At 42.2% G+C, this 19,839-nt stretch overlaps 4 protein-coding genes across 7 annotated transcripts in view; 3 read left to right on the top strand and 1 right to left on the bottom strand.

Annotated features, from left to right (window-relative positions):
- Positions 1-346: 346 nt before the first annotated feature.
- On the bottom strand, positions 347-6,443 carry rexo5 (RNA exonuclease 5). 3 transcript variants are annotated; one of them, XM_030350734.1, is made up of 19 exons: positions 6,136-6,443; positions 5,744-5,998; positions 5,478-5,604; positions 5,081-5,201; positions 4,865-4,972; positions 4,691-4,779; positions 4,492-4,607; positions 4,265-4,403; positions 4,025-4,119; positions 3,813-3,915; positions 3,614-3,699; positions 3,341-3,449; positions 2,957-3,073; positions 2,718-2,855; positions 2,195-2,287; positions 1,671-2,094; positions 1,377-1,573; positions 977-1,086; positions 347-532 (listed from the first exon to the last, which is right to left on the bottom strand). In XM_030350734.1, the coding sequence occupies exons 2-19, from the start codon at positions 5,977-5,979 to the stop codon at positions 475-477; spliced, it is 2,466 nt and encodes an 821-aa protein (XP_030206594.1). In that variant the 5' UTR covers positions 5,980-5,998; positions 6,136-6,443; the 3' UTR covers positions 347-474. The 3 variants fall into 3 exon arrangements, with proteins under 3 accessions (XP_030206594.1, XP_030206593.1, XP_030206596.1); XM_030350733.1 differs by having other exon boundaries at positions 6,260-6,443; XM_030350736.1 differs by having other exon boundaries at positions 4,872-4,972; positions 6,260-6,443.
- A 405-nt stretch (positions 6,444-6,848) lies between these two features.
- On the top strand, positions 6,849-10,674 carry eri2 (ERI1 exoribonuclease family member 2). 2 transcript variants are annotated; one of them, XM_030350738.1, is made up of 9 exons: positions 6,849-7,067; positions 7,158-7,219; positions 7,303-7,383; positions 7,477-7,604; positions 7,694-7,853; positions 8,110-8,210; positions 8,301-8,382; positions 8,471-8,642; positions 8,903-9,079. In XM_030350738.1, exons 1-9 carry the CDS (start codon positions 6,943-6,945, stop codon positions 8,910-8,912), a joined length of 921 nt encoding a protein of 306 aa, XP_030206598.1. In that variant the 5' UTR covers positions 6,849-6,942; the 3' UTR covers positions 8,913-9,079. The 2 variants fall into 2 exon arrangements, with proteins under 2 accessions (XP_030206598.1, XP_030206597.1); XM_030350737.1 differs by having other exon boundaries at positions 6,853-7,067; positions 8,471-8,559; positions 8,903-10,674.
- A 102-nt stretch (positions 10,675-10,776) lies between these two features.
- thumpd1 (THUMP domain containing 1) lies at positions 10,777-13,438 on the top strand. The gene is made up of 5 exons (XM_030350759.1): positions 10,777-11,300; positions 11,461-11,623; positions 11,711-11,796; positions 11,884-12,046; positions 12,320-13,438. Exons 1-5 carry the CDS (start codon positions 11,100-11,102, stop codon positions 12,643-12,645), a joined length of 939 nt encoding a protein of 312 aa, XP_030206619.1. The 5' UTR covers positions 10,777-11,099; the 3' UTR covers positions 12,646-13,438.
- Positions 13,439-17,438: 4,000 nt separating this feature from the next.
- The window catches only part of LOC115539875 (axin-1), a 16,342-nt gene continuing 13,941 nt past the window's right edge, over positions 17,439-19,839 (top strand). The window contains exon 1 of the mRNA XM_030350732.1: positions 17,439-17,640. The gene's annotated coding sequence lies outside the window, so the exon portion shown is untranslated. The remainder of the gene's footprint in view (positions 17,641-19,839) is intronic.

The raw sequence follows: 19,839 nt of genomic DNA, 5'->3' as shown, positions 1-19,839 counted from the left end.
AGCAATACATGCATCATGTTGCTTTATCCCGTCAGTAACATCTTCACTTCAAGAGCTTTATTGGTCACATACAAGAAATGCATTGAGATGAAAAGTTGAGTAAAACAACTTTGGGTTGTCCTATTTAAATTGATCACTTTAGTCAAAGATGAGGATAACTAAGTTGACTTGGAAATATAATTGCATAATATTCTACACCATCTTTCAAGGTTCATGTCTTTGTACTAAAACTCATGGAGGAAGATCTTTCCCCACAGGAGGCAGTACAAAATACCCATTGACACGAACAATGAAGGACATCCTTATTTTTGTCCTTATGTCTAACTTGGGGAAAAACCAAGACTAGCCTTTTTAAAATGTTTATTTGCATAATTTAAAGGAAACCATCACACAGTGTACATTTTGTATTGCAGTAATTCAGGCCACTCGTTGATTCTTGTCAGGAAGGTGGTGCAGATGGCTGTCCTAGCCCACTCACAAGGAGACATTCTTGACCTCCAGGAAGCACAGACCAGGATAATGGCCATTGAGGCTAGACATCAGATGGAGAGATGGTTAATATTCAGATCATACTTTAAGGAATAATTGTGTAAAAGTTGTGTAGCTTAAATGTTCAACCTGGACCATATTTATGATTTTGGGTCTTAGTGCCTATCCCTGTCCCAATCACTTTGAGGACATACAATGTGTAATATCCCCTAAGGATTACATTGCAGCCGTTTTCATGAGTCAGCTGCAGTGTTCACTGTCAATCCTGGACCAATCTCAAATTGTTGTCCGCATTAGTCCCTTGGACCCAAAATGATCAAACTAGGGTGAAGGTTGAAAACAAATCCTGAAATTTTCCTTTTAACCATAGGTACATACACACAGAAGGCAGTAGTATGAGGAATTTCAAATTGATGATGTGATTTTGGAACTTGTCTACAAATAACCTAAAATGCAGTGTGTTGTTCATAATCTACATGGTATTCACCTAGATTGTCCAGGAAGAACTACAACAGACAAGGTGCGGTCTGGGAGGGATTTAAAAAGTTTTCTCAGGCGATCATCCAACTTCTTCATCACGCCCTCCATTTTTCCATCCTAAAATAAAAAAGTTCAACTGTAGTCATCACATTGTCAATTTGAGATTTGAGTTGACAGGTCTATTGTCTCCCAGTTAACTCAAACCTGTTGTATTTTGTTATGCCCAATCCAACAGGTAAACACAAACACTGCAATACCATCCAACGATACTGCAACCACCACTAATCAATAAGCAGGTAGTTGAAATGCATATTAACTTGCATTCGGAAATTTCACCCAACATGCAAGTTAACTTTGACCTTGAATGGCTTGGCCCCAACGTAATTCATCTCAAATAATCGACTCACCAATGGGTTGTTCTCCGTAATGGTGTTGTTGCTAAAGCTCCCCTCGACGGCCACCTCCTCCATCTCTGTTGTGGTCTCTTGGGCCCATGACCGCAGGTGACCCGGGGTAAGAGAGGGACAGACGAGGTACCTCTGGTCCCTGAGCTCCTCAGAAGAACCCAGGGCTGCTGCTGCTGCACACTCTGGACTCTGAAACTCTGTCACATACCCAAACTAACTAGTAAGAAACAAACACAGATTTATCTCGACGGATGATGCAAAAAAGTAGGGGGATAGTGAAATGTGTTTGCTTACTTATACACGCATGTCTTGCTCGTCTTCCATTGGGTTTGCTGGGCCGCAGGATTTTCTCGACCACACCGAAGTGGCCAAATACCTCGTTGAGCTCATTCTCAGACAGTGCACAGGCAGGAGGACCTTGAGGAAGCTGATTGTAACCGTTCATTAGAGTCTCATTGATGGAAGCAGCCACCTTTGAATTGTTAGCATCTATCGTCGTGGTCCCATTTTCGCCTGGTTTCGTGTCGTTATCAATCGGATGTGAACCTGGAGCATTTGGTACTGGCATGGGTCTATTCGTGTGAGGCAGTATGTGGGAGGGGTTCACGATAGGTTTGAGCCTCATAACGTGGACATGGTTCATGTTGAGGGGGTCCTCCTTCAGGGCATCAAGGGTTAAATCAAGGTCCAATGTGGACTCATTGACCGGCCTCTGGACCTAGATATAGGCGATTACACACACACACACACACACATTAGTATGCATCGTCTAAATAACAGATTTATAGTGAGCAGAGTAATCAGAGGGTGCTGCCTACCCGAATGTGCTGTCCATGCACAATGTGTCCACTTAGTGTTTGGACTGCCAGCACAGCCCCCTCCAGAAGCCTAAACTCAATCTCTGCATGCATCTGGGGAGGAGCCGGTGATGAGTGACAGCTTAGCTCATTAGAGTCCAGAAAGTACCTCAACTAGTTCGGTCCATGACCACATCAATATTCTATGCCTAGTATTTAGCCATTTAGCAGACGATTTAATTGGGACCATCAAATGCAGATACAGCTCATTAAAGAACAGGTAGGGGTTATTGTGTCAAACCAAATACTTTTTCTCGGGGGGCCCAACACCATAGTTAATAGAAATGACCAGACCATCAAGTGGGGCATGGAGATAACTTCCTAACTATTTATCACATTATATTTGATAATTTCTTTTAACGATGATTAGGAATTAAAAAACAACATTTGCCAAGATTCTGTCGACTGCTTCCTAACAGTCTCTGTCACTACGACCCGTCACTGGACAGAGAGATGGGGGTCCCTGGGACCAGCGGTGGTTTACCCTGTGCGAGGTAGGCAGCATTCTGATGCACTTCACAGCTCCACAGCAGCGAAACAGCCTCTTCACTTCCCTCTCCCCGAACCCAGATGGAAACGGCCCCGCAAACACCACACACATTTGCCTCAGATGTGCACGTAACTGCAATGTACACACACACACACACAACCACACACATCAATATATACGTTAATTAACAATTAATAATACTTTATGTACACAATGATGCACGAGTGGCTCACTCTTTGGTGGTGGTGTTCCTGTTGTAGGCCGGAGTTCTTCATGTGTTCTGAGACTGAAGAGAACTGCACCAATGAGAACGATAGCCGTGCCGTCTGTCTTCTGAAGGAGGCCAGCACCTGAGTTCAGAGGGTAAGGGATGTTGTGAGTAGAGATGTTAAGAGTACTAATCTATGATGTCGGATATATTATGTCAGATTTTCATCATAATCTTAATCTGTTTTATTAGACCAGCTATTAGTGATAGTGAATGTTAGGTGGTGAGGTTGTGAATGTATATGAGCTTTGGGGTGTCTAAAGCATTAACATGCTCCAGTGTCTACAATTCAAAGCACGGTGTTGTTCGTCAGCACTATTCCTAAAGCCAAACACAACTTCATTTTCACCTCCTTGTCTGAGCTGTGCCACTGCTGATTGGATGAATTAGCGGTGATGTCAGCGCGTTTTCCAATGAAGGTCACCGTCTGTCCAGACTTTTGGAGCACATCAGCAAACCTAAAGACATTTTTGATCACACGTTATTGATTACAATTTCAGAAATTTAAAAGAGAAAGCATATAAAACAGAAAGTTAAACGATTTTGTTTTCAGAAATCAAAGGGTATTCCTCTTATATTTATCTTTGTGTAGATGAAAGTGGCGATGGTTCATTGGTTTTACCTGCTACTTGGGGCAGGTTGAACATCAGTGGGCGTAGATACAGTGAGACTCTCTCCCCATAACTCATCGATATGGCACTCTACAACCTGAGCATGAAACATCAGGTAAATATCAACCAGTCTGGCTTCATAAAGGCATTATAAAGGGTTGTTTGAGTGGGGGGGTTAAAATAAATATAGTGAAGACAGGGAGATATTACCTTTCGAGGTCCTGCCTTAATAAAATACTGGGCCAACTCCAGAGCAGCAGAAGCATCCTCCATAGGGTCATGACCATTCTGCTCTTCGGTTTGGATCTGCTTCCTAAAGCCCATGAGTCATTAAACAAATCACATCATTGATGAACCAACACATGCATCAACCCAAACATACATAGCCACAAGCACACACAAACATAGCAAGAATCACCTACCCTAGAACAGCCTCAGCTAGGACCTTGAGTTTAAACCGCTGTCCAAATTCTTTCTTGTAAAGCAGTGCGGTGTCGATCACATGGGGATGAATCAACTGTATGAGAGAAGAACCTCATTATACAACGTCACACAGATCATGAATAGGCCCAGAGTTCCCATTATTTGTTTGTTAAAGATCAAAATCAGTTTATTCGATTAATATTTAATTAATTACATTCACTTTCAAACCAGTAACTAACTTTAAGAGCCCTGAGGTCATTTTCCAGTGAATGTCCGACCAGGACTGCATCCCTGGGCAACAGCCTCAGAAGCTTTACTTGAACATCCTTGACGACGGTGGTGACTGGCCGCAACATGGCCGCGGTAATTCCGGAAAACCTATCAGTCAACATAGCCATCAGATTGCCTCCAGTGCAGAATATAGAACACTGTTTTAGAACTTTGGTGTGGATGGGCTGATTTAAACCTGGTGAGATAGTTGAGGATACGGTTTGGAGGTCGCACCAGGTCGTCCAACAAACATGTGCCACTGCTATCCACCAGAGAGACGCGGGCCAACTCGTACCCCTGTTCAGTTAAACACTGAAATCCATCGAAGTTACAATCTGTTTGGGCACTGTGGATTTATATCAGTCATTTGTTTTGAGGCCTTAACTGAGTCTTACCATCTCACAGTCCACTCCATAGAGAGGACTTCTGTCTGTTACACAGTCATCACTCTCTGTAGACACAAAGTCCTCAAAGCCTGGCATGCCTGTGAAAAACATATGCAGGAACTGAGCAGAGGCGGTAAAAAAGAACGAAAGCAGAGTGAAAAGGAAGCAGTATTTAAGAGCTACCTCTCACAGGGAAGTGTTTTTTGATCATCTCTTCCTGTGGGAGAGTGTACGCTGTGAGCCCCTTCACCTCTGTTCCAAACTTCCTGATTATCGGATGCAGTCTCATCACTGTCGAAAGGAAATCATTCACATACATATTGAGAAAAAAATGACTGCATAGAGAGCATCGAGTTGGGAGTTACGATGAATAGGTACTAAATGTATTGGAAAACCTACCATCTCTGAGCCGATTGCTTTCCTGGTCCCTTTGAGCAAAGCATGAACTCACAGATTCAGGCACTTTACTGCTGAAGATTCCAGATGGTAAATCAGTAGCCGATGGAGTGAAAGTGAGCCTCTAAAAAAAGTAATAGATGTTCAAGAGATTAAACTCAGAGAAATCAATACTTGTTTTGGGGGAGGTGGGATTGGCCCCAAATCTAATCTGGTGTTGCTAGAAAAGCTTGACATCGATAAGACCCAAGAGTGGAAACTTGCTAGAAGAAAAATCGATGCAAACACCTTTCTATGCATTGTATGGGTTTGTGTGTAATGCCAACACATGGTACACGGCCAATCATACAATGATACAAAGGTAACATGGCAAGATTATATTTGGATGTGTGATACGTACTGTGTTGTAGTTGGTTCTGAGATGTTGCAGAGTCAGGAAGTGTTGGTAAAAAAGACACTGGGAAAGGCCATTGAGGACAACAATGTTCACCCCTTGTATGTTCTTCTGGTGATGGAGATGGCACCAACTGTAAAAGAGAATTATACCCAAGAGAAGTGCATTTAATACATGGGTATCTGGACAAACAAAATGTTGTGGAACTGTTCTTCTTTTCCTCATTCCTGAACTGATTAAAGATTATGTAGAAATGGCGCCCGGCTGTTTACCTAGGTTGTTTGGCACCGTTGATTTTCCCCAGAGCAGCGAAGTGCAGCAGTTCTGTTAGCATATCCAATGTCACCTGTTGCTGCAGGTGAGCGAATGGCACAGAGATCCTCGGGATGTGATGAACAACACGATCGGCGTCTGTCATCTTCCTTTTCATTTTTTTACTTTCTTGTGGTTTCGTTGATGTGTTTTCTTTTCTTTTCCTGGACGAGCAGGACAGTGTCGGCGGGATCATTTTCAAGATGAATCATCGACTGGAAGAAAGACGTAATCTCAGTTGGAAAAACCAAACAATGGATTAAATACTGCTGGTTCAGGTAGTTGCTACATCAAGACTACTTTCGTAATAAATTGTTGAATGTTAACTGTTTCTAATGCACTTAATTATTACTTCTTAGTAACAACAAGTTGTAGCACGCAACCATCCAAAGTATAGTGCCATGTGGACAACATGCTTCCAAACTAGATTGCTGAAGGGAAGAGGTGAATAGCGTTATAAGTTTTTAAAGATTTACCCAAGGGCCGTGGCTAAATTAATGTATCCACAATTTGCTATGTGTTAACAACGGATGCCATGGATATGATATAGATATGATGCAATTTAGCCCAACATAAAGCAGTTAGAATAACCTAAACTAAAACCATCCGAAAATTTCACGGGTTTCCTTGAACGCCGGCGATGTAAACAAACCAGACTGTATGCAATGTACTTCCGGTGATTATTTTCAAATTAAAACTTTACAAATGTAAACACCCACTGTAATTACACTTTACAACGTATGATATTTCTGAAAGAACAGTATCACAAATAACTAAATAATTGTTGTAATGGAGCAATGGGCAGCAGTCTCAGAACCCGGGATCTGGTTACAAGCTGTTCCTTTGAGTGGTCGTGGCTCTATGTGTGGTGTTTTAATGTTCTGAATTACAGCTTTTATGCAGTAACTGTTAACTGTTATCTAAATTTGCAAAAAACTAGGGGAAGATAAAATAATGATGTTTTAAGTGTGGACAATTGTGTTGTACAACTATATTCTAAACATAGGTTCTAAAGTGAATATTTAAAATTAGACTTTTATTTTGATGGGAAACACAACGCTGTTCCGGGTTCTGATGTGCGCTCGGGGTTGGTCGATGTTCTCTGTGCAGTCAAACGGCCTTACCAATCGATTGTGTAACGTAATGGGTTTCAAATTGAATGTACCGCGAACTACCTCACACCAGTTTCTACAATCGTGTCAACTTCGATAGAACGAAGGGTATCTCAAATATAAATTGTGCATGCCGCATGGTTTTAAGCATGTCGACAAAGAAATTGGCTAAGTACGGGCTTTTGTTTTGTTTACATTGTAGATCACTCTTATGAGTAACGTTACGGCTTTTATCAATGTTCTATCTAATGTTACACTACAGAGAATTGGGATTACTGAGGAAGCGTCGCCAGGCCACCGAAAATAAGGCATTTATTGTCTGTAGTAAGTACGTTAGTGGTACTAATCATACACATTCGAGACATTTTAATTTGGGGTTATTCATTTGGTTGTTTTTGTTTTTTCAGATCAAATATTCTCATACTTGATTGTGATTGACTTTGAGTCCACGTGCTGGAGAGAGAAAAACAATTATGGCCAAGAAATAAGTAGGCCTCACGTTAAGTATTTCGATCCTCCATCAAAATATCCAACCGTTTCCCCCTATCCTTGAAACTTACCTTTTTCTCTCCGCTCTCCAGTTGAGTTTCCTGCTGTTCTACTCAACACGTCCACGGGGGAAATAGACTCCGAGTTCCATACCTACGTCCAGCCACAGGAGCATCCAGTTCTCTCTGAATTCTGCACTGAGTTGACTGGCATTACACAGGTATTTCTTTCTTTCTTTCTTGACAATAAACGTTCAGATTTTGCAGCAGTTCTTAAATGTGGATAGAATCTAATGTATGTATCTTCCAGAGGCAGGTGGAAGAAGGGATTCCCCTCCACATCTGTCTCTCTCGGTTCAGTCGCTGGTTACAGACCCTGCAGCTTCAGAAAGGGTTGACCTTACCAGGGGAACGATCATCATCCACTTCTTCAGCCTTTCAAAAGCCTTGTGCCTTTGTCACATGGTCCGGTAATAGCCTTTTTCATACACCCGTTGATATGCATGATAAAGCTTATCATTGTTTACTCAAAAAAAATCTTGGTTTTTGAGTATGTTTTCCCACAGGGTATGTATCAGCGGTTTTTGTTGTAGGTTACCTATGCCTTGAATTGGTTTATTTAAAAAAGGCAAATTATTGGTGTGTTTTGTGCACACAATGGGAGCTACCTAAGTTGAACTGAAACAAACATCAATGTAAAATCTTTTTGGGATGTGTGTGTATTAGACTGGGACCTTGCCGTGTGCCTGCAGTATGAGTGTAAGCGCAAGCAGCTCCACAAACCTGATGTGCTTAACAGCTGGATCGACCTCCGAGCCACCTACAGAGTATGTACTCAGTCTCTGTCTCTCTCCTTCTCCCAATGTTTTTCCCCTAGTGCTTTGTGTTTTGACCAAGCATATGTATGTGTTTTCAAGCTTTTTTACAGTAGAAAACCCAAAGGGCTGAATGGGGCGTTACAAGATTTAGGGATCCAGTTTTCCGGACGAGAGCATTCTGGTAGAGAGACAATATAAAATCCTTTTTATTAGGTTTACCATCCTTATCTGCCTGTTGGATCTTTTCATTCCGTTTCTTTCTTCCACAGGTCTGGATGATTCCCGTAATACTGCTCAGCTGGCATTGAGGATGATGAGGGATGGCTGTGTGATGAAGCTCACCAGAACGCAGGAGAGGGTGAGTGGCTGCCTGATAACCCGTCCGCTCTTCCCCCCGCTACTAACCGCTCCACTGCTTGTCTCCCCAAAGAATCATGCCAGGTGACAATCATCCTAATATCCTATCCTTTTTTCTATCTGGTTCTCTCTTTTCCATTTGTCCTCTCATTTATTTGTAATTGCAGCTCTGGTCAGATCTTTTTTTCTTATTTAGGCCCCTCTAGGAAATTATTTTCTTTGTTCTTTGAGGTGGTTTGCTAAATGGAAGAAAGGGAGAGTGTTGATTTAAATTGTTTCATCATAACCCAAAAAAGGTGTCTTTTAATGACTTGCAGAGTTTGTGGCTCTCTCACTCATACTAGGCGCCAATGAAGCCCAAGCCCCTGTTCGGAAATGCACCCGTAGAAAACAAGGAAAGTAAAGAAAACATGGCTCCAGATGAAAAGACGCTGTCCAGCGAAGAAACATCGGCAAAGAGATCACTTCAGATAAAAACGTGTTCAAAGACCAATGTTCCACTTTCGGACACAAAGAGAAACGGAAACTCAATACAGGAACCTTTTCAAGAATATAAAAGCCTGGTCTCTCCCAGGACCCTGCTGAATGGTACAACGACACCTCTGCTGGGGAAGGGCACTGTGGCGGGTAAAAAGACGACCATGGACCTTTTCTCTCCAGTCCTGGTAAATGCTCCTTCACGCCGGGACAATAGCCACAGCCTTGTTCTCTGCTCCACCACTGTGGGATCCATATCACACCTGCCGCAGGTCTGTCCGACCTTTGAACCCCAGACAGCGATGCTGGAACACACAAAGGACGGCACGGAGACGGATATCTCGGTGGACACGGAGGAGTGGCACGGATGTTATGACTACGAGGTGTTGGATGGGGATGATGGTGTCAATGCCGATTTGTATGAATCACTTGATGCAAACGACAATAGCGGGGAGAGTTCTTTGTCAAAATATGTAAATTCCTCCATCCTCATACCTCATCAGATCAATGTAATTGCAAAGAACAAGACAGTTTTTGTTAACAAAAACGGAAACGGCCCGAAATTAGAAGCTAGTTCCTTATCTAATAACATTAAGCCATCTTCTTTGGTCTGTGTAAATGAAATAAGACAGCTCCCTCATGCCTCATTGGCAAATAGATCAGCTCTAAGATCAAATTCAATAACATCTAATCAACCTAAAGTTGTTTCCAGTAATGTTCGTTTACATGTTCAAGATAACTCAAAGGCTCCTCAGAATAAATCAAGAACAGGGAACTCGTCCTCACTCATCACACACAAGGTCAATGTCCAAGAGAGGACTTTGGAATCCTACTTGTTGACAAAGCCCACACCAGTCATCATTCAGCACCATGCAACCAGACCATGCTCCAAGAAACCCAATGGAAAGGAGGCGGGCTCTTTTATCTATAGCGACACAGCAGAAAATCCCCGTCCTACCTCCGCTCATTCTCTCCGCACCCCACAGAGTGCCATCCCCTCTATCTCAAGCAACCCCATGTCCAGTCGATCTTGCCCGTTGACAACCACACGTTCATCCCTCCAACATCCATCCAGACCATGGCCGCCCAGGATCACTGCTCCGCTGTGCGGATGTGGACGCCGGGCGAAACGGCAGACCGTGTGCAATGGCGGTCCCAATCAAGGACTTGGATTCTACTGCTGTCCAGTGCGCCGGTCGGGCTCCGGGAATATGATTCAGAACGGCTGCAAGTTCTTTAAGTGGGAGTCCGCGCTGATTAAGGACCACTCACCGGCCAATTCATGTGTCCAGTCTTCGATTTCTCTGCATGTTCTTCGTCGTCCGCAACTGTCGTCAACCTCAAGGAAGAGCTACTAACTTACTTGGAAAATGTAATATTCATTTAATGAACTAAAGTAAAAAAAAAAAAAAAAAAAGGTTAAATGGTATGATGCAAAGGAATGATTTGTTTACCAAATAAAGGTGTAACGAGTTGCTGTTACGATAAGAATTATGTAAACGAAATATAATTTATTCAATTAGTTTAAATATTGTTACTTTTGATACATTCACAAAAATAATAGACCAAATATTGTCCGTTTTATTTCCCTTTTACAATGCTTTTCATGTGTATAAATAAATAAATTATTTTTAATACAGTCAACGTCTATTGGTTTTATATAAGCGTGACATAAAGGTTGAATCTGATATATTAAAGACTCCAATTTCCATTTGAAAGTTCCAACGAAGGTATTGGATTAAGTTTGTCCCTTCTCGCATGCGGTAGCTCACGAACCCAACCACCTGTTTTAAAATGTGTGTAGCTAACGTTGACTTAGGTTGCTAATGAATCAATTAATTCGTCTGTAATGTTTATTCTATAGCTGCTAGATTAATCTTTTACAAGAGTTATGTTAGCATTTTGCTAAATATCCGTCTACTATTCACACAATAAACTGTTAGTTAGAAGAGCTAGGAACCATAGCTGGTATTAGCTGTAACGCTAGCGAAAGCACTAGCAGTCAACCAAGGGAGTTTTACATTCGTTTTATCGGTTAGATAATACGAGTTACTAGTTCTAAACATGTCGGCGGATAATGACAAGAAACGCAGCAAAAAGCGATACGCTTCTAGCCGCGGGAATAAGCGCTATAAGGGGTGTAGGGAGTTGGAGGTGGGCATGCAAGGGATCATTATCACGTGTAACATGAATGAAAAGAAATGCACTTCGGAGGCATACAGCCTGCTAAACGAGTATGCAGATAAACTGTACGGACCCGAGAAGGTAAATACAAAAAGCGTCCTTTCTAATGTACTCTTCACCAATTATTTTCGAACATAATCATGATTTGACATGTGTCAGTTCATATCTGAAATTAAAATGAACAGTTCGGTATAATTATAGACTTTAATGTTTACAGCTAACGTTTCACTCCTGATTGCAGATAGAAGATTGTGACGGAAGTAACAGCGAAGAGGAAGATGATGCAGAAGCAGCTCTGAAGAAGGAGGTTGCTCAGCTCAAAAAAAAGGGGAAAGGGGAGAAGCGCTTCCAGGCTCTGGACAGTGGAGCGAACAATGTTGTATTCATTAGGACCCACAATGTGGGTAAGTGAAAAGAAAAAAAAAATCATCTTTATGTTACCCATGTTCAGTGTGCTCTTATTGAACCAATTGTTATTGTTGCTCATCTAGAACCTGACAAGTTGGTACATCACGTCCTGTCTGACCTCCATGCCACTAAGAAGAATAAGTCCCGCAACATTCTCAGGATGCTTCCAGTGAGACAACATATTATGCATGCAGTTTGCAGATGATGTCCTCTGTATTTCACTAGTTTGCATTGATACGCCTGTGCTCTGTTCTAGGTCAGTGGAACATGTAAGGCCTTCCAGGAAGACATGGATAAGTATCTGATCACGTTCCTGGAGCCGTGGTTCAAACCCCCCAATCATGCCACCTTCCAGATTGCCTTCAAGGCGCGAAACAGCAGCCATAACAAGCGGGATGACATCATCAAAGCCGTTGCAGGTATCTAGTCCAGCAGCTGCTTTCACTAGATTCTCTTATAGATGGGAGTTATTGAGTGCATAATATAAGCTGCTGGCTCCCAGGTTCTTCTGTTAAACTAACTCGTTGCTTCTGTATCCTGTATCCAGTGTCAATGCCAATGCCATTTCTAGTTACTGTTTAACCACACCTTATCTTATCTATCTACATGTTTTATCTTATAGGCAATAAAGTGTTTGGAAAATGTGTTCTGTATTAATTTGAGTCTAAGATGTATTTTTCTTGTTCCCGTAGGCCTGGTGGGGAAGATGAACCCAGAGAACAAGGTTGATTTGACCAACCCTGAGCTTACCATCATCGTCGAGGTCATCAAGACGGTGTGCTGCCTCAGCGTGGTGCCAGACTACGCCCTCTACAGGAAGTATAACCTGCAGGAAGTTGTCAAAGAGGACGCTCCAAAGGCCGATGCTGCTGACAAGAGAGCAGACCAGAAGGCGACCGACCAGGGCGACAGCGCAGACGTTGTTAAAGCAGAAGAACAGACTGATAAACAAGCAGAGGACATTAAAGTGCCCGAAAATGACAAATTGGTTGAGGCGGCGACAGAAGATAAGAAGTGATGATTTAAGGGAGAGGGACAATTTTATTTTAACATTGAAGGTTGTAGAAACCAAGACAACATTTTCAGCCCCTTGTTATTTCTTTTTTTATTACAAAACTGTTAGTAAATCATTTGAACAGGTTTTTCCTACATCAATAGTTTTCTCTGTGTGTGTGATTATTTTGGTTTATACCCTTGAAACCTCTGTACATTTTGTGTGTGATAGTGTAGTTTACCAAAAGGTAACTCTAAAATTAAAGAGGCTTTTAGTTTGATTTCTGTTTTGTTTGTTTTTTTTCAAAAATTTATTTTGAACAGTACAAAAAAACGTTGCTTCCGTTCAGAGCCCATATTAATAGACTGGCCCACTTTTGTAGATGAAGGAAATTGTCAATTAGTTGTATACCAGTACAGTTGCAGGCCCAAATTCTTTTTTCCTGATATGACAATAGCCTACTCATTGAGGGATCAAGAGCAAATGTTTGGGAGCAGACCAGTAGTTATTTCTTCTGTAAGCCACAAGGTGGGGTAAACAGTCATTGCGATGAGGTTGAGATTTAGGTGTAATGCTAGTTTGATGTATCATTAATCCATTTAAAGTGATTCGGCCCGATTTATTGGGACCAAACAGACATTTTTATATTGCTGAACCGTTTAATAGCTATCCGAGTGTTGAAACCGCCCTACTTGCCCTGTGCTCATGTTTTGCAGACATGGTTAATGGGGTCGTTGGCTAATTGGGCCACACCTATTTCACATTTCCCCTTGCAAGTTTAATTTCACACTTTCAATTAATAAACAATTTAATTGTTCTTTTGGGTGTTGACCATTTGTTTAAACACTGGACCAAGTTGTAACTTGAACTGACTTGATCTGTCATGTCTCTGACCCATCAGTGCCCCAACAACAACCAGTGCATTACCAGCTATCCATTCTAAAAAAAGAATCATCTAAACTACAAATAATGACTTTGGAGCATTGCAATTCAGAAAAGATGACGACAATGTTTTTTTTTACAATTTTAATTGTAGTTTATTATAGGGTAGTGAATGGTCAAATATTCCCTCCACTCGTATAATTGCTCCTGTGAGAAATGGAGCCGACATTTTGTCTGACTACAGGCCTAGAGAAATGTGTACATTTTTGGCACCTACAATTGTCAGCTCATACAGGTTAAATGTCACAGCCATGTGTAACACTTGCATTCCCGGGCGGATGTGCAGTGGCTCCCTGGGGTCAGGATTAACAGCCATCCGTCTGGTTCCATACCTGACCTTTATGAGGCTCTCTAGGGGCTCATTTGTCTTCTGTCACCCAGACTGTAATCTCACCTCAGCCATGAGGAATTCTCCCTCTCTCTCTCTCTCTCTTTCTGAGGTGAAATGTGGGGCTTATGTCACCAAGGGCATGTCTAAATAATTCCAATTATATAATATTATCTAGTGATCTGTCCCAGTTTAGTTGAAAAAATAACATATATTTAGACTGCAAGTGTGTGTGTGTGTCCCTGTGTGTCACTAAGTGTGCTTGTTTGTGATTTTGTGTGTGTGTGTGTGTGTGTGTGTGTGTGTGTGTGTGTGTGTGTGTGTGTGTGTGTGTGTGTGTGTGTGTGTGTGTGCCTGCATTTTTGCTTCACTCAGAGTGAGCTTCTATTGCTCATTTGCAGGGTATGTCATTGTGTGAATGGCAGATGGTTTTGGTTTAATGAGAAATGCTTATCAATGCTGCACAGCCAGTTTGCCGTTATTTCTGCAACCTATTCAGCTCTACAGGTTGAACCAGGCTAGCTCGTGTTGATTGTAAATATTTATATTTTCCCCAGCAGAGCGAATAAACAATTACTGGATTCAGCATATTTAGAGTGTCACCAAGATTTGTGGGCAGTAAAGGGAGTTTTTTCTGAACAGAACTATATATTCATGTTTCTGAAATTACAATAATACTTATTGTAGTAAGTAGGAGGTTGTCATTTGAATATCAATGATTGCATATGTTTTTATGAACTATGGAAGTGAATGAATAATAAAAAGATGGCAAATCATAAAACATATTAATATAGTGCCTTTCAGGACACCCAGGGCATTGTACATATAGGGTTAAACAATTAAAACAGAATTAACAGAATTGAGACCAAAAAGATGGGTCTTTAGGCTTGGTCCACTTAACATTTGAGCGTTTAGTGGACCCACTCGTACAGGGTTGGTTGACCCAGAATTTTGGATCTCTCGAGGAAGGGAGTTCCAGAGGTTGGTGGCAGCAGCCACCCTGAAAGCTCTGTCCGCCAAAGACACAAGCTGGTGGGAGGGCTGGTGAGCTGTCCAGTGCCAGAAGAACAGACTTCGGGAGGGGGTAAATAGGTACTGGGAGGCAAGGGCATGAAGGGACTTGTATACAGGTGAGGCAGAGGACCTTGACCAGGTGAAACAGGGCTTGACTGGCTGCCAGTGGATAAGGTTGGGGCTGATGTGCTACCAGGTTTTAGTGCGGATAGGAAATCATGCAGCAGACTTCTGGAAGTACTGGAGCTCATATCTAGGGCTTGGTTCGGAGCCTTAAAATAGGGCTCCATTACAGTATTCAAGGTGGGAGTTGATGAATGCACGAATGAGGGTCTCTGCGATGGAGTCGTTGTGTGGTGGACCAAGTCTGGAGTTGTTTCTGAGGAGGAAGAAGAAAAAAGTTTGTGAGGGGCTTGATGTGGGGAACAAACGTGAGTGTGGAATAAAGAATCACACAAGGTCGGGCCAAAAAGGTTACATTTTCGAAAAAAAAATTATGCAAACCAAAGAGGAGCAATCAGAGGAATCTCTAGAAATCAGCAGTCATGTTGGGTTTGGTGTTGCTAAGGGATGAATGTGGGGCAGAGTGTTTCATTAATCCCCAATAATGCACATTTTTTACACAAACCAGGCGTAATCTTTCTGGTTTGATGTCTCTTTTCTGTCTATTTTTTTACCAAGACTGAAAGCTCTGGTGTCTTATGAAAGGAGGACTCATTCTGATCAAAGACTCATTCTAAGGAGTTCAACTGTCACTAGGGGAGTGTCTTGATGGCGGTGGGTCAGACACTGAGATCAATTTCTTTATTTTTGATTTATTGAAAGGATTTACTTCTCCACTGCCTCTCTGGCACCTACCCATAATCCTTTGTTCTGTCTGTCTGACTCCCCCACTGACCCTAACCCCTCCTTTCCCTTTAATTCATATAACCTCAAAGAGGGGCATATACAGAGTGGACTTCATTATTAAAAGAGTCAAGTTGGATTTTATTGCACGATACTACTGTGGCTGACACCTAAATTGCCCTAACATTTAATGAATAGTTTGGTGTGCCTTATTGCACTTATTGCACACACAGCTGGACTGAGCTTGTCCTGATAAGCCGATTGAGTCCCATTCTCTTTCAGCGCGCACAGATGTCAGGTTTGTGTGGGTATCTTTAGGCCAGTCTTCTATCGGTCTTACTGTAGGGCTGTATTATATAGCATATTATAATTATACAAGTAAGTATAAAACATCACCTTTTTACATGCTGCTGTGGCTTTCTTCATACAGTGTTGTACTGTCAAACTGAAGAGCCCGCGCTTGGTGGAGGTTCTTGTGTAAGGGCCTTTGGAAAACTGACGCAGGAAACACATTTTAGCATAATGCTAACAAGGACCTTGACAATTAGGTAGACAGGGGAGGTTGACAAGGCGAGGGCCTCGGCTAGAGGCTGGCGCCTTAGTGAGGATGTGTAGTGAAAGGAGAAAGAAAGAGGGCAAGAAGAGAGGTGGAACGGGGCCATCAGCTGTCTGTCTTCCTAAGCTTTGCTCATTTCTTTTCACTCTTCTCTTTCTGCAGATAGTCTGCCATGGTTAAAGATGACGTAAAAACCAAGTCCCCCTATATCATTTATCGTTTTCATGTTCCTATTGCAACACACTTCGTATCCTTGGAGGGCTGTTCTTAGATAATTTCAAACAAACCAGAGACCATTTTTTTTCTTTCCAGGGAACTGACATACACTGCGGTAAGTCCTTTATCCCTGTCATTCCGTATTTTTCCATCATTTATTCATAATATATGTATCTGAAATGCACTTTTTCCGGCCTGTTATCCTTTAACATTTTTTTTTATGCATTCTTTTTGTAGGTATTTATTTCCCACAAATAAGGAATTACCTCTGAAGTATATGCTGGCCCCTCATAATGATATACATATTAACAGGATTGGAGATGGTTCCCGACCAGCTGTCAGAGAGGGAGACCGAGACACAACGAACCCCGACAAACAAGGATAAACGGACACAAAACCACATTTTACCGAGAGCGTCGATTGAACCTCTATTCAAACCAAGAAATCTGTGAAGAGGACATCACTGCTCTCAAAAACATCAGCTTGAAACATGGAATAAAATGGAAAACGGATGGGAATAACGAAAAATGTGGATGAAGGAAGCTGCTTAAAATACAACATCAAACACAGCAGGCACAGCAGGGGGCTTCTGGTTTGGTTGCACCCGGCTGAGGGATTGGTTTTCGTCAGTGGGTGCATGCGTGTTTGTATAGTTTTGTAGTGGCCAAATAATCCGTCCATGATCAGTCACAATAGGAGCCAAAGAGGGTTACAAGGCACGCTTGGCTCTGTTTTGACATACCTTTTTTCCTCATACGTGTACGCCCAGATGGACATACAGTCTCACGCGGGGACTTTCTTTGATGATTGTCGATACCGCTGCGTGATGATGTCATACGGCAGAGAGCAAGGGAGGGGTGGCATGATCAAAGGCACCAGGGAGGGGATGAAGAGGCAGAAGAGGATATCCAAGACAAACAACGGGACAAAGATGGCGACTGCTTCCACAACGGGACGCGCTACAGCCCTGAGACCACCGGACCACCTTCAGGAGCCCTTTTCCTCTCCTGGCCGTCTTGTGCACGGCTGCCATTCTAACAAGCTGGTCATGACATACTGGAACCACCAAGTCATCCTTAGTCGTCCCCGCCGCCACCGCCAGCGCCGGGCTAACATGGTAAGATCCTATGCCTTCTTCCGTCGCTCGCACTCTCCTCCGCCGCTATTAAACCATCAAACCTCCATGCCCGTTGTCTGTCTCCATTGCAAAATCCAGTGTTTTTTTTTTTTATTGTGCATGTTTTTTCTTCATTCATTATAATAACACATTTTCTTACCCTTTTCATTCTCTTTTCTTCCCCCCCTTTCATCATGGCCCTTTAGACTGCTAATGCAGGCCTCTCCTGGCCATCAAAGGCAGCACATCAATTGCTTTGACTCCCAAGTGAGTGTGTGTGCGAGAGGGCCAGAAAAAGAAAAATATATTGTATCAAAGATCAAGACACGCTTTCATGGCTGATTTTGGCCCTGCCTGGGCTTCACTCTCCATCATCCCTCAACCGCTTTTTCATGACCGCTCATTGTCTAAGAATCCATTGGCTATTTCTTTCGATCACCCGCCACTCCATAGCCAACATTCGCTCCGTAATGAAATCAGGTGCAATTCTGGCGTTTATTTTTCTTTAATTATTCGGCTTTCTTTGATTATATTCTCTGGCTGGCAGACTACAGGGCCAGAGCTGTACCCTAAGATGACAATACGTGAAACAATATTTGAATAAGCAGCAGGAGGGCAGCCTTCTAATCCACTGTGGCTAATCCAGTCTTGGTGGAGGCCATATTGGTAGCTGGTGTATTCAACACCATCACAATACACATCAGCAGGGTGCCATGGCAGATATGCTGACACTCCTTTACTTTAGCTATAGCCGGGAAAGGCCAGCAGATGGGTGGATAGATGGATGGATGGATGGATGGATGGATGGATGGATGGATGGATGGATGGATGGATGGATGGATGGATGGATGGATGGAGAGAAAGATGGATTTGATAGGAGGATGGGTGTGGCGTACACAGAACAGGATGAAGAGATGGACGGAGAGATAATAGGATAGAAGGATGACAGATGGATAGATGGATGGTTGCGGGTTGACGTCGATTTATTTATTTATTATTCTGAATAATCCAATTGATCTATAATGAGCACTGATTGCAATGAAACATATGTTGTTGTATTTTTATGAACAAAGAAATCCCATATCTGTTTGTATATATATATATATAAAGTCCACGTGGTAGATTATATGATGTTCTTGACAGACTTAAAATGCCCAAAATGGTTTAATGTGATCACATGCTATATCGCATACGTCCCATTGGCGGCCTTTGTTTCTGGGCTGTGTGTGTAACCACGCAATACCTATTAAAAAAAGACTTCCCTCCCTTGGACCGCCTTAAGGAGCGCAGGACTGATACTCTTTCAAAAGGTACATAATGAAGATTTCACTCCCTCACTGAGTATCCAAATGGGGCTTTGTGAGGGGAGGCCCCCAAGAGATAAGCCTGTTTCTGACAGGCCTTGGTACAAACGCCTAAATCTACTCTGACAGCTGGAACAAAGGATCCCAAGCTGGAGCAGTAGGGCAACAAAGGGCGCACTCTTGTTGGTTTAAGAACGCTTTCTCCATTCAAGAAATACATCTTTTTATTCACATTAAGAAAGCAGGTATAAAGCTTCTGCGTTTCCATAAAGGAAGGACTTATGATATATAGTAATAATAGAGTGATAAAGTATGTTTGTCCTGAGAAAATGCAGCTAAATATTTAGTCTCTATCACAGGCTTCGCAATAATCAATGAATCAATGAGATAAAAGCAAGAAGATCTTTCAGAAGATATGACTGGGTAACTAATGCCATAGGGTGTATGAGAACATCCTGATTAAGACCGACTTTTGCACATACGAAATGTACATGTATTTTCAAAATTACTGTTGTTCTCATTACAGTACATTGTCTTACTTTCAAATGATTGCCTATCAATGGAGGTTTAGAGAAAAGGTTGTTTTACCCTGTTTAATAGAGGGGATTTTCAATGAAAGAAATTAGTATTCTCACCCTATTAAAATGAAGGAGTAGTCCATGTGTTTTACCTCATCGTTTCATAACAGCACATAAATGGTCCACTTTCCCCAAAACCCTCTGGTGAACACTAAGAGGTGTTGGTTTCACCAGATGCTGGGCCACCAGCTGTCGGTTTAATATGAGTTCTCTAATCAACTTGGTCTATCCAAAGGGCCTGTCATGTCTTCAAAGCACTCTGTTTTAATTGCAGAGGGTATGTAGACTGCTTATTTAGAAAAAAGAAAACACAAAAA

The sequence above is a fragment of the Gadus morhua genome, chromosome 3, assembly GCF_902167405.1.
Source record: "Gadus morhua chromosome 3, gadMor3.0, whole genome shotgun sequence".
In the NCBI taxonomy this organism is placed as follows: Eukaryota; Metazoa; Chordata; class Actinopteri; order Gadiformes; family Gadidae; genus Gadus; species Gadus morhua.
Note: the sequence above shows the minus strand (reverse complement) of the source record. Positions and strands in the feature narration are given on the sequence as shown.

Excerpts from the sequence above, each read along its gene's own strand:
- rexo5 (XM_030350734.1), bottom strand. The coding sequence starts at position 5,979 with ATGATCCCGCCGACACTGTCCTGCTCGTCCAGGAAAAGAAAAGAAAAC. Across the intron at positions 5,202-5,477 it reads TCAGAACCAACTACAACACA|AGGCTCACTTTCACTCCATC; the intron begins GTACGTATCACA and ends TACTTTTTTTAG. Across the intron at positions 4,404-4,491 it reads ATCCTCAACTATCTCACCAG|GTTTTCCGGAATTACCGCGG; the intron begins GTTTAAATCAGC and ends GTTGACTGATAG.
- eri2 (XM_030350737.1), top strand. The coding sequence starts at position 6,943 with ATGTACCGCGAACTACCTCACACCAGTTTCTACAATCGTGTCAACTTC. Across the intron at positions 7,220-7,302 it reads TAAGGCATTTATTGTCTGTA|ATCAAATATTCTCATACTTG; the intron begins GTAAGTACGTTA and ends TTGTTTTTTCAG. Across the intron at positions 8,211-8,300 it reads ACCTCCGAGCCACCTACAGA|CTTTTTTACAGTAGAAAACC; the intron begins GTATGTACTCAG and ends TGTGTTTTCAAG.
- thumpd1 (XM_030350759.1), top strand. The coding sequence starts at position 11,100 with ATGTCGGCGGATAATGACAAGAAACGCAGCAAAAAGCGATACGCTTCT. Across the intron at positions 11,301-11,460 it reads AACTGTACGGACCCGAGAAG|ATAGAAGATTGTGACGGAAG; the intron begins GTAAATACAAAA and ends TCCTGATTGCAG. Across the intron at positions 11,797-11,883 it reads ACATTCTCAGGATGCTTCCA|GTCAGTGGAACATGTAAGGC; the intron begins GTGAGACAACAT and ends GCTCTGTTCTAG.